Genomic DNA, 12,867 nt, shown 5'->3' with positions numbered 1-12,867 from the left:
CAATGTGCAAATACTTTGACTTTTTGTGATCGATGGCCGAGATTTATTCTTCCTTTGATCCGACGGTCATCGAGGGATTGAGATCCATTTCCCAAGAATTCTTAAGAGCACCATGCGTTGACAATGACGTCAATCACTTTTTCGATGATTGCACAATCTAATACGAAAAAGTTATCATAGATATATAAGTTAATTTAGAGAAGTAGAAAGAAGTTACACCCTAAAAAGGAGAAATTGTTATTCAGTAGTGGTGGTCGATTTCAGGATAGATCGATTTTTACCTTGAAATCGGACTGGGTAGAGTCGGTTCTCGATTTTGTGAAATCAGGAAACCGCTCACCTGATCCTGAAAACGGGACTAATTATTACCAGTTCTAAATTTTGGGAATAAAAAACTACAGCACTTACTTTTCATACAAAGTATATCGAAAAACTGCGCCAAATATTCTTTTAGTGTTTATCTTGCACAACTTCTTCCATCAGTTTCAACTGCGAAAAGGAATATCACGGTACTCATATGGTGTTCGGCTTGGCAAGCACCACAACTTCTAGCCACTTTTCGAAAGCTGCCCCTGCCTAGCTTCTAATGTTCCAACTTTAAAACATGAATTACCAAATACACGTCTGCGCATCACTATGCAATTTTTAATTTTTTTTTAACCACATAGCACTTTACGATTGCGTCACATCAAAACGGGGGTTCTTAGTATCTCCAGAGTGATTATTCTTTTGGTAGTGACTAAAGTTACGTTTAACTTATATATAGATATGATGACCCAATGAGTAGTACGAGGATGGAGCTGGACAACCCTTTATTATTGTTTTATATATTCAGAAGTCTCAGCCTGTCGGAGGAGGGAAACACAGATCCGAATACACTGTGCAGCACGAGAGAGAGAGAGAGATTCTTGATGTAAGAATGCAACGACAACCAGCTCAACTTCTTGTGCACTTGAAATAATAAGAAAACAGGGGGCCTTGTTTTTTGTCTGAAAATTGTCTGTTGTACCGTGAAGAAGGAGGAGGAGGAGGAGAAGGAGAAGAAGAAGACATGGAGGGTTTGATAGGAAACAGAGGAGGGGTGTTGTGCGGAGTGTCACTCTCGGTGTGCGGTCACGAGGAGACACAGGCCTTTTCGAGAGATGGTAGCAGCCACTACAGTCTCTCCACCGGCATTCTGCCATCCCTCGGCGCGAGAAGCAACCGCACCGTTCAGCTTCGCAGACTCATCGTATCCCCCCACGATCCTCGTTACAGGTGAATTTGATGTTGACCCGTGTTGTTTTTCTTGTTCATTGTATCTGTTCCCTTGGTTTTTATCAACTAAAAAGGTGATCTTGTCCTACTTTCTCGGTGCTTTGTCTTAATTGTGAGCTTTGATGTTTCTGTGCTCACATGGTTTTTGATGTTTTCACCTTTTTTTTTTCTTGAAAAAAGTGAGTGGTCGCCTCAAAACCATTCGTATTGGAGATTCTTGTCAATCCTCGGTTGACTTGTTCAGTCTGATAAAAATCGGATAAATATGGTTGTTTCAGGTTATGGGAGAATTTCCTGGTTCTTCTGGTTGTTTACACTGCTTGGGCGTCGCCATTCGAGTTTGGCTTTCTCGAGAAGCCGAAGGGGCCGTTGTCCATCACTGACAACGTCGTCAATGGATTCTTTGCCATTGATATTGTCCTTGCCTTCTTCGTGGCTTACCTCGACAAAGCCACCTACCTACTCATCGACGACCCGAAAAAGATCGCTTGGAGGTACACAAGCTCGTGGTTCGCCTTTGATGTCATATCGACCATTCCCTCCGAACTTGTTCAGAGAATCTCACCTTCGTCTCTCCAGAGCTATGGCCTATTCAACATGCTCCGCCTTTGGCGTCTCCGAAGGGTCAGCGCCATGTTTTCAAGGTAGCGATACGTTTTTGCACAATGAGTCTCTTAAACTGTTGCACATATGCAAGCATCTGAGATTTGCCTTTCCTTCTTTTATCAGATTGGAGAAAGATAGGAACTATAACTACTTTTGGGTCCGGTGTGCGAAACTCATCTGTGTCAGTATCGAATCCGTCTTTTGCAATACCATTTTGATTGAAAAGCGATGGCCTTCTCCAAGGTTGTTGGCATCTCACGAGAATTTGCCTTCCTTTTTGCAGGTTACCGTGTTTGCAGTCCATTGTGCGGGATGCTTCTATTATCTTCTAGCAGCTCGTAATCATGACCCGGCAGAAACTTGGATGGGGAAATCCATTCTCCAGCAAAGCCTGTGGATTCGATATGTGACTTCGCTTTACTGGTCTATCACTACTTTAACAACTGTTGGATATGGTGACCTGCACCCTGTGAATGCGAGGGAGATGCTTTTCGACATATTCTACATGCTTTTCAACCTTGGTTTGACCGCGTACTTGATTGGAAATATGACGAACTTGGTCGTTCATGGTACGAGTCGCACCAGAAAATTTGTGAGTAAAATCTCTTCTTCCTAAGGTCTAACTTGGTGCTTGAATGAGTAGACAGCGAAAAAAAGTATGACTCTTTGAAAAGATTGATTACTATGAGTTAAAGCACTCTTGACTTCAAAATGTATCCTACAAATTAAAAACTTTTAATTATTCATTCATACTCTGTCCCAGAGGGATACAATCCACGCTGCCTCAAGTTTTGCTCTAAGGAACCAGTTACCTCCCCGGCTACAAGATCAGATGCTTGCTCATTTGTGCCTCAAGTTTAGAACAGATTCAGAGGGACTTCAGCAACAAGAGACTCTCGATTCTCTCCCTAAAGCCATCCGATCCAGCATCTTGCATTATCTTTTTTACTCTATCGTGGACAAGGTGTACTTATTCCGTGGCGTTTCAAATGACTTGCTTTTTCAGCTGGTAAAAGAAGCAGAGTTGCCCCTCTAATAATTTCTCTTGATTCTAAAATTTACTTTTTTTTCTTAACTATTATTCTTAGAAAAGACCTTTCCTTGTGCATACATTAAGGTCTCAGAAATGAAAGCTGAGTATTTTCCTCCAAAAGAAGATGTGATCTTGCAAAATGAAGCACCAACAGACTTCTACATTCTCATCACTGGTGCTGCGGTACTTGCTCAGTTCACCCTAAATGTGCAATTGTATATCTTGGGTTACTTGAGAAAACCGTTGGTAGAAGTTGACGGGTTTATCAAATTCTTCAGTTGGGAGATATTAGCCGTTTTGTTTAATGGTCATAATTTAAATTTCATTTCCTTGTCTGGTGAAAAGATATCCTTAATAGTTCTTTTAACTTGATGTCTTGCAGGATCTGCTAGTTCTTAAGAATGGAACTGAAGAGGCACGTATATCTCTCAAAACATTAATATACTGTTGGCCACTCAAAATTAAAAGAAATTTCTTGTAGGCTTGAAGAAAACATAAAGTGACATGAATGCAAACTAATGCAGGTTGTTGGAGAGGCAAAAACCGGTGATCTTTCTGGTGAGATTGGTGTACTTTGCTACAGGCCACAGCTTTTCACAGTGCGAACAAAACGATTGAGCCAGCTGCTTCGGCTAAATCGTACCACATTCTTCAATATAATCCAGTCCAACGTTGAAGATGGGACCATTGTAATGAACAATCTCCTTCAGGTGTGTAAGCTAGGAACACTACGATACTGCAGCTCATGCCACTGTCTTCTCAGTTCATGTTCACTCAACTTTTGATCCAGATTCCTGGATGAATTTTACTGTACCTTTTTGTTTTTATTTCTGTGTTGACTAGCACTTGAAGGACCTCAAGGATCCAACCATGGAGAGCGTTCTGATTGACGCGGAGAACATGCTGGCACATGGTCGATTGGACCTGCCTCTCAGTTTATGCTTTGCCACATTGAGAGGAGACGACTTGATGTTGAGCCAACTACTGAGACGGGGCCTAGATCCTAACGAATCAGATAACAGTGGGAGGACACCTCTGGTTCGTAGAATTTGCCCGTGGTTTTGCCTTGAAGTTACTAACTACAGATTACCAACTCTGTTTTTCTGTTCCGTCTTTTGTGAATCCAGCATATCGCAGCATCTAAAGGAAGCGAGAATTGTGCGCTCCTCCTCCTGGATTATGGCGCAGATCCTAATAGCCGAGGTTGTTCTTTTCTTTTAATATCTGAGGAAAAATTTCGACTTCAAAATGTATCCTTTTTGTCAGCCGACTACTTCAAGTTGCTTATTACCAGGTGCTTGTGAATAACCAGATTCATAAACTAGAGTTTTGCTAAAACATGAGAGTAGGACGTAAGCTCATTACCTGATTTGGCCTAGTCAATGCATCGGGTGTTGGATTATAAACCCCAGACAGCTTTCCAGAACGTGTAATATTAATTAAGAAGTTTTGGGGCTTCAATGGACCCTTATCACCTCTCAATTATTTGAAAGGACGTATTGATATGCATACAAATTTGGACCCAAGTTGTGGAAGCATCCCCTTTCGCATATCATTTTGGCTTTTTAAGTTAGGTTTGCTGCAAATCAAACCTGACATCATATTGTCCAGTTGTCCACTTGCATGTAGTAAGCAATATATTTGAGATGACTCTAGGCACAGTGTTAAATATATAATATCGAATTTTCTCGTTCTTTTTTGCCAATTATGGCCACCATTGACACAAATGATATGATGCTAATTCAATTTTCTTCTGTGTTTAATATAATGAATTCACATGTGGATGTCCTGGTTGACTTCCTCAAACTATTGTTCTCAGCATGTTGCCTGATGCATGAAGAGGAACAAAGCAAGGTCTAATCTTTGGTCATCAGCATCTTGTTTCTATCACTTCCTTCTGTAGATGTTGTAGACTTTTTGTCATACAAATAGTCATACTGATTTTCTTGATGGAAAACAGTTTTTGATGCCTCCTGCTTATGGCACACTTTGTGCTATTATTCTTCACAGCTGTTGCCTTCTTGTGGGTTTATATATTCAAAGAATTATAAGTCAACACTGACAATTGCCTTCTTCAGACACAGATTATTCCACCCCCTGACTTAATCTTCATAGAGCAAAACTTTAGGTGATTATGAGACTAAATTATTTTGAAACATCCTTGAAATTTTGGCATGGATATCTCGCCGAATCATCCTGACATGTCTGACTGCATTAACAACATTGTTCATCGGGTTATTGTGACTGAATTTATTAAGAGCATTTCGGTAGTCAATAGGTTGCTGTCGGCTAATTGAATTGGAATTGCAGATTCAGAAGGCAATGTGCCTCTTTGGGAGGCAATAAAGGGCGGTAATGAATCCATGGTCAAGTTGCTAGCAGAAAATGGTGCTAATTTAGTATCTGGAGATGTGGGTCGATTTTCATGCACAGCAGCCGAACTGAATAATCTGGACTTGCTCAAGGAGATCGTTCGTTATGGTGGGGATGTTACGCTTCCTAAAAGCAACGAGACCACAGCTCTTCATGTTGCTGTTTCCGAGGACAACGTCGAAATAGTCAAGTTCCTCTTGGATAGGGGAGCGGACATCGACAAACCGGACATCCATGGTTGGACACCCAGAGATTTAGCAGATCAACAGGGACATGAAGAAATAGGGATTCTTTTTCAATCTATAAAAGAAACTGAAACGCCGCCTGCTATTAGAAGCGAACCCAATTTGCCTCCTGCATCCCAAGAAGGAATTGTGGACGTTGCTTTTGGCCAAAGCCGTCCAAGGAGGAGGACAAGTAACTTCCACAATTCCTTGTTTGGCATTATGTCGGCTGCACATAACGATGAGAGAAATGTGCTTTTAAGCATTAATCGTAATAAAACTGCCAATAAGTCTTTTGGGGTACGATTGGCTATCCGTGTGGTTGTTAGTTGTCCTGAAGTGGGAGACATTGAGGGGAAGCTTATGCTACTCCCAGAAAACTTTCAGGAGTTGTTGGAGATGGCACATAAGAAATTTGGGCTTACTCTGCCCAAAGTTTTAAGCAAGAGTGGAGCTGAAATTGACGATATAGCGGTTATCAGGGATGGCGACCATCTAGTCTTTTCGAGCAAGGAAGTGAAGGATGATTTTGCCGACAGCAATGACAAGAAGGTCCAATAAGGAAGTGTATAGTGTTTGTCCTTCCAAATCAGTACCTATGTCAACGTCTTAGTACAATGGAAAGTCTAGTATGACTGTTTCCATTATCTTCTTCATGTTCTTTCGCTCTTTTTACATGAATCAATGGAAGCAACTGTACATATACGATTCCCTGTTAAATGTGAGTAATCTGAAGAATATTCATGTTATACCAAACTTCGCTTGTTATACTGTTTCTAGCAGCTGAGTTCATGTTTTCGACTAACAAAAGAGAATTCTTTTCCTGCTATTTGACTGCTACTTATGCACTCGAACCTTTGGTGTGGTATCTTTTGCTGGTCATGTTTACTTCAATCAACAATTCATCCTTCCCTGCAATGACCTTGCTCCTCCAAGAGCCATCACCTGGGCAAATCCACGACGACAATCGGGAAAAGCATAGTACATTGATGGCATGAATTTAGTGCCATAAAATAAATGCCACGTACAGATGGAAATCTTTTGTGTGCGCGCGCGTGTGTGTGTGTGAGAGAGAGAGAGAGAGAGAGAGATTATTGATGGATGAAATAGTGTACATATCATGATAAAAGAATTCAATTTCTATCTACAAGATACATTTTCTGGCACATTTAGGAGCCTCTGAAAAGCTGGCGAAAGAATGTCATCTAAGAGCGTGCTGCTACTTCCCCCATCCGACGTCAGGGAGAGGGACGTGAAGAAGATACTCTTTTTGTGCCTTTAGTTCACAAGAATTGAAAGAAGAAAGAACCAACTATTCCAGTTAAGAATCTCTTGGTTGTTCCTCATCCTCTGGGAAAATCTGCAGTGACAAAGGTTCAATCATTTCTGTGAGACTTGCTATCAGAAGAAAACACACAAACAGTCAACAGCAATTTAATTAGGAAGAGGTTTGATCATTTTTTTCATTTTAATAATGAATTCAGCATGTTTATTTGAAACAGTTCGCGGAAAATTAAGTGCAAGTGAATGACTTCAATGTTGTTTTCCCAGCTTGTTCCAAATTTTATCAATATGTGGTTAAAGCTGTCTGTCTTTTTATAGGTGACCAAGCCTCTCATCAAGTGTACCTCGGCTCTTGGTCTCCTACCAAAGGCCTGAAATGGCCAGCACGAAGAACATTAATACAACATTGCGCACTTACCTGAACGAATTTTTCGTCGAAGCTTATTGATCTAAGCTTCAATTCTCCTCTGCTAGTGGTAATCTCATCCAATACTTCCGAATCGGATATCTCCATTTCGTCATTTTCTTCTATGGAATACTCTTTATCTACGCCCTGCTGCTAGAGGACAGTCAAAAGTGTTACAGCCGCAATTCTCACGAAAAAAATAAAACACTTTGGCCTAAAATAATTCAGAATCATTGTATTCGTACGTCATAATATGGTTCCCGCGTAGAAACGATTAGTGCAGGGTAATTGCAGGGAAAATGGCTGAGTTTTCACATACCGTGAGTGCGACCCCATGTCTGCCGTGGGGATTACCAGGGATTTCTTCGTAGCCGGCTGCGTCCAACTCGTGAAGGTAAAGCGGGTGGAAGAACTTGGGAAGTATGTGCTCCCTTATGCTTATTAGCAGAAAGAATGGCAACGGGAACAATATTCCTGCCACGGGTATCCAAGTGATTCCAAAACATACTAGAAGATACACGAACTGGAAAAGCGTGAAAGCAGCCATCCACTTGAAAGGCACAGACTCAACGAATGAAGCGTGCGCTCCTTCCAATATCCTGGCCGACGTAAAGAGGATTCATTAGTATGTCAGTGAGGCAATCGTGGGTCGAAGGGCTCAATTATTAATCATCTCAACGTTTCAATCGGTTTGGTCTGTAGGTTGTGAGGACTTAGTTGAGCTGTGATAGTGCGAAATTTACATTTTCAGGGCATTAACAATGAGCGAAGTGCGCTAATTTCACAACTCTAATGATAATTTAGATACAGAAACTGCCTGTAACATTCATTTTCTAAATAACAAGGAAAGGCATGGCATTGAGCCTGCGAAGGTGGCATGGCAGATTGACCATTAGGCGTTAACTTACTTGTATCGCCGTCGTGGGGTGACGAAAAGGAGCAATATTCTCTCCCAGAACTGGTTTCCGGGAAGGCTGTCGATCGCCATGTACGCGAAATAACCCCAGAGAACCGACGTGGGTATCTTCTTGATCACGGGCATGGCTAATAGCGAGGCGCCCACAAGAAGCGATTGCAACAGGTTGCTAACTCTTTGCTCGTTGACCCGGACGGGCAAATGCGCATCAATGTGCTTCGCAAATTCGCCATCCACATGGTCTCTGTCTTCACTTCCCATAACGGCATCCTTCAATTTCTTTAACTCTTTAGCGACAGATGGCTGGAAAAGGAGAGTACATTTCATTATCTCAATAAGATCTAAACATGGGTACTAAACAAGTTTCGTCTTCCTCATCGATATATTTCAAGAAGAAAAGATTCGGTATCAGGCGGTGTCGGTTTCATGACAAGAGGACTTACATCAGGAGTAGAGTCCATTTCCACGAACACCTGCTGCATCTTTCCGTATATTTCGGATATGCTAGCCTTCTGTTTCATGCATTCCTTGGCACTCTCTACCATCTTCTTTCTGATCAACTGAAAATTTCCAAGAAATTACAAGTGCTGTATTGACTGGTTGTGTCATTGTTCCTGATGAAAACGTGCAATTTTTTCTTTCATGCATCGACATACCTGTCTTTTGAGAACTGCCAGGCTCTTAGTATGCATAGGTGACTGCGGGAGGACGCCATTGGATGGTGGAAGTCCTATCAATCCACAGAGCAAAGTCTACAGTACAAAAAGAGGGCGAAAAAGGACATGAAGCTGCAGATATATGGGCATCGGCGATTCAGTTAACTGGAAAGAGCTCCTCAGGTTAAGTTTTGTACCATAAGCCCGAGAATAAGTATGTCGTAATGGTAAGCAGATGGATTCTTGAGGTTGAACTCCTTCTGCTGAGCCATTTGTGAAGCAACGCTGTGGTCGAAGAAATATAGACCGGCAACCATCACAGCTGGTATGAAAGCAGCGAAAATGTAGGCCGGAGGGACCTTGCCCATATCCTGCAAATCAACAAGACGAGTCTCTCGATCATGTTGGCGCAGTTGCTATTTGGAAAAAGAACAAACTCTCCTCTTCTGTACATGTCTACACGAAACATAGGTTGATTAGCGCGATTTCAAAATTCATTCATACCTTGATAATTGACCAATGGTGCAAAGATGCTGGCTCCCATGGTAGTGGACTGTATAACCTCCTGGGGACTCCGGACGGAACTGACTTCGGCACGCTGAAGGCCAATGCCGACCAAATCAACACCATTAACGGAACCCCATAATCCGCAATGAAGCTTCGGAACCACCCTTAATTTTAAAAAGTGTAAAGAATCAGCTCATGAAAGACAAGTGATGTCTTAATTGAATGCTTCCATTCTTCACTGAACGTTCATACCTGTGCCATAGGGCCAGCTCCTTGCCCTTCTGCTTTTTAAAGCAGTATAAACTACGCCAAATGAGAATATTATCCCAAGGAGCCCGTTCACGTACCGCCATTGGAATTGGTATACCTCTGCAGAGGAGTCTTCGGCATGAGGAACGTGGAATTCACTAATTACCCCCTGAAATTTCAGAGATCAGTACGAGTTCAGAGCAATATCTTCCTCTTAAATTAAATCAAATGTCTCTTTTAGTTAATGCAGATATTACCTTCACGGCCTCTTGAACGAACAGAACGGCAATCAACATACCGAACAGCTCCCCGGCGATCCTCGTGAATTTTGTAATGATCTTGCAAGTGTTGAAAATCGCGAGAAGAAAAAGGAGTAGAGCGGTCCAGGTACATACCCTACAAGGACATTATTGGCCTTACTAAGAAGTGAATAATTCGACTTTGTAGTTGAGAATGATGATAGAAGAGGGTGATTCTTATTACCATCCTGCCCAGGCCAAGTATAGCTCTTTCCCAAGATCAGGCCTACCCTTAGCGAAACTGTACAAGTAAGTGTACATTATAACGGTAGGCTCCGCCACTCCTAAAATCAGCAGTGGCTGGCCTCCCAAAATTGAGTGTATGACGCCACATATGGCCGTCGAAGCCAGAGTCTCCACGGTGCTCAGACTTCCATCTGAAGAAGCAGAGAACTTTTAGAAGAAATGTGAGGACTATCGTCATAGCAGAGGGAAAGACATGATGAGTTACCGGTCTCTCTGCTAAGTTGTTCACCGAATGCAATAACGGGAAGAGCCGATGCAAAGAAGACATAGGTAGTTGGAGCCAAGATCCTGAAATAGACCAAATTAAACAGGATTCGATGATTCGCTAAATCTCCAAAGATAAGGCAATTTATTGCACCAAGCGGGTGGTGAAACACTACCTGGCTCCACAGCAAACTCCACTAGCCCAGTCTTGCTTGTAACATGCTTGCCTTCCTTTAAGGTCCTGTATAATCCCCCTAAAAGGAGTTCTTATGCTTTCCATGCTGAATTTGCCGACAGATGAATCAGATAGAGAAGAGAACAGTCGAGCAATAAACATTGCTGCTATGCAGATCCACGTGGTTGAGTCAATTGATTGTTTACTATACACTACTTTTATTGTCTGGAGTGGGAAAAGGAGGGAGGCGAACCCTTCGACAACTAAATTTAACTTCATTTGCGCAATGGCTTCTTTTTCCCCTTGTTCGGGCTATCAAAAGTAATCAACATCGAAACTAACATGTAAATAATACTTTTTACGCTCTCGTCATAATAGTCTCTAGTCCTTCAATCCCTAGCAAAATTTACTTGACACTCAAGAATGCTGAGCAGAGCTGATGCAGGGCCCGGAAGGTAAGCCAATGCCAAGTTCGTTCATTCTTCTATTTTCACTAGTTCGGACAACAAGAACCATGAAGCACATCGAATTCATACTGGGATTCTAATAAACAATTAGCGAGGTTGACATTTCACATCAGCCAAGCCGAGAAGGAAAAATAATGAAGATCTTATATCCAGTTCTTTAACTCGTAGCTTTCTTTCATAGCTTGATGTGTTTGAAGATTAAATGAGCATAAAATAAATGGATGCAGGGTTGTTTGTGCTCAATGACATACAGGGACAAGAGGGGGAGGGGGATAAAACGTGTAGTTTCTGTGATTTCATTATTCTCATAACTAGACCTTTACGTCTCAGGTTGAACTTGGAGAGTTAAGCAGAAAGGGATTTCGAAAAGTTGATCTTGGAGAAGACATGAGTAATTGAGGAAGATGGAAATGTCAATGAAGACACCCTTATTGTCATTTTGTTTGTCCCGTCCAAATCCTCATCTCAGAGAGACGCTTATTACGGTTCCTTTTTATCCGAACAAATGCCAGTTTTTCATTTGCTTCCTCATGCATGATGTGTCCTGAATCATGCATCTAGACCATGAAATTTTTCTGCACAAGATTTCGCAGATAACTGAAGAAATCGAAAACAAAGACAAGAATTGCATGGGGTGACATGAACGTTCTAGTGCTACACAGAACAAGCTCGTGCCTACAAATGCGTCGTCATCCACAACGCATTAAAAACGAATACTCAGAACTCGAGAAGATAGACAAATGAGAAGATCGATCGAGAATTATTGCGAAATTTCACATACCCGGAAATTCGACGCCGATCAATAGGAGGGTGATCGGCGTCTTACCAACCGATGAAGATCAAGAACTTCTCAGGATGCCGCAACGATGTTCATCAAGACATGGAAAACCAAAAGAAAAGGGAAAGAGAGGAACGTGAAGTTTATTATGGGCCAAAAAAGGAACTGCCTGGTCATTGTTTTTTCTGGTATTTCGTATTGTCCTGGCAGATTATTAGCTAGTGCGAGACATCGTCCGCTTCTCTCTCTCTCCCTCCCTCCCTCCCTCTTTCTCTCTCCTTTCAATGATGAATAACGCGCGAGTTGGCAACAATGTCTTCAAAAGGAAAATATATACAGCTCGTAGCAATCGAAGTGCATCCCGCCGCCACATGGCATCGTGTCATTGGCCGCGAGAAGCCGCGAGCCAAGTTCCATGATGTTGTATGTTTAAAATTCCCGTCATTTTATTCTGTAAACCATGGTATAATGCTTCCGTTCTAGAAGCCTTGTTCTAATTATAGAACTTCAGAAAAAGTAGGCGAAAATAGGAAAACAGCTCCTGCTGCTGCTGAGTGAGACCATGGTTCTGAACTTATAGCAGCATTTGCGTAGTTGATAAGGATCATTATTTCCAAAATATCGCGCGACGTACTAATGTGAATGCGTAGCTGCTTTCATAAATTACAACGAAAAAAACAGAAGTTCAATCACAAATAAAGTATAGCACTTATCGGTATCTCTATGTCGTCAAACCGTGTGAATCTAAATTCGGGCATGATGAACATCTAGCGGATAATTAAGTAGCTCGACAAAATAGATATTACGGTACACAAAATCTCGTGACTAGTGAGTCCGGCTCAACCGTAAAAGTTCAGTTTTAACCACTATTCTACTCGTATGTTTCGCGTTAGATCAGATGGCGGTCTGATTCTGATCAACCATGTCCGAAATTCGGGCATAACGAACATCTAGCGGATAATTAAGTAGCTCGACAAAATAGATATTACGGTGCACAAAATCCGGTGACTCATGAGTCCGGCTCGACCGCAAAAGTTCAGTTTACCCACTATTCTGCTCGTATACATCGCGTTAGATCAGACGGCGGTCTGAATCTGATAAACCATGTCCGATTCTTTTTGCTTTTCCAGGAGCAGATGCGATTTGTCCGCGCGAAAGGATTTAGGAACCCGAAGAACATCCAAAGA

General features: G+C 41.9%; 2 protein-coding genes across 3 annotated transcripts; one reads left to right on the top strand and one right to left on the bottom strand.

The window, feature by feature from the left end:
* Positions 1-873: 873 nt before the first annotated feature.
* Positions 874-6,272, top strand: LOC115693154 (potassium channel AKT1-like). The gene is made up of 11 exons (XM_030620128.2): positions 874-1,257; positions 1,536-1,901; positions 1,987-2,044; positions 2,147-2,455; positions 2,627-2,872; positions 2,981-3,079; positions 3,279-3,311; positions 3,421-3,606; positions 3,740-3,934; positions 4,024-4,099; positions 5,207-6,272. The coding sequence occupies exons 1-11, from the start codon at positions 1,052-1,054 to the stop codon at positions 6,052-6,054; spliced, it is 2,622 nt and encodes an 873-aa protein (XP_030475988.2). The 5' UTR covers positions 874-1,051; the 3' UTR covers positions 6,055-6,272.
* Positions 6,273-6,566: 294 nt separating this feature from the next.
* Positions 6,567-11,960, bottom strand: LOC115693152 (boron transporter 4-like). Of its 2 annotated transcripts, none has more exons than XM_056306179.1 (14): positions 11,684-11,960; positions 10,437-10,541; positions 10,262-10,344; positions 9,995-10,187; positions 9,769-9,907; positions 9,515-9,680; positions 9,260-9,426; positions 8,953-9,126; positions 8,756-8,851; positions 8,543-8,659; positions 8,092-8,402; positions 7,503-7,782; positions 7,196-7,336; positions 6,567-6,853 (listed from the first exon to the last, which is right to left on the bottom strand). In XM_056306179.1, the coding sequence occupies exons 2-14, from the start codon at positions 10,538-10,540 to the stop codon at positions 6,815-6,817; spliced, it is 2,010 nt and encodes a 669-aa protein (XP_056162154.1). In that variant the 5' UTR covers position 10,541; positions 11,684-11,960; the 3' UTR covers positions 6,567-6,814. The 2 variants fall into 2 exon arrangements, with proteins under 2 accessions (XP_056162154.1, XP_030475986.2); XM_030620126.2 differs by having other exon boundaries at positions 7,196-7,333.
* Positions 11,961-12,867: the final 907 nt, after the last annotated feature.

Source organism: Syzygium oleosum, unplaced genomic scaffold (genome assembly GCF_021117445.2).
Source record: "Syzygium oleosum isolate NSW1041296 unplaced genomic scaffold, Sole_v2.1 Sole_v2.42, whole genome shotgun sequence".
NCBI classification, from domain to species: Eukaryota; Viridiplantae; Streptophyta; class Magnoliopsida; order Myrtales; family Myrtaceae; genus Syzygium; species Syzygium oleosum.
This window is presented reverse-complemented; position numbering and strand designations above follow the sequence as displayed.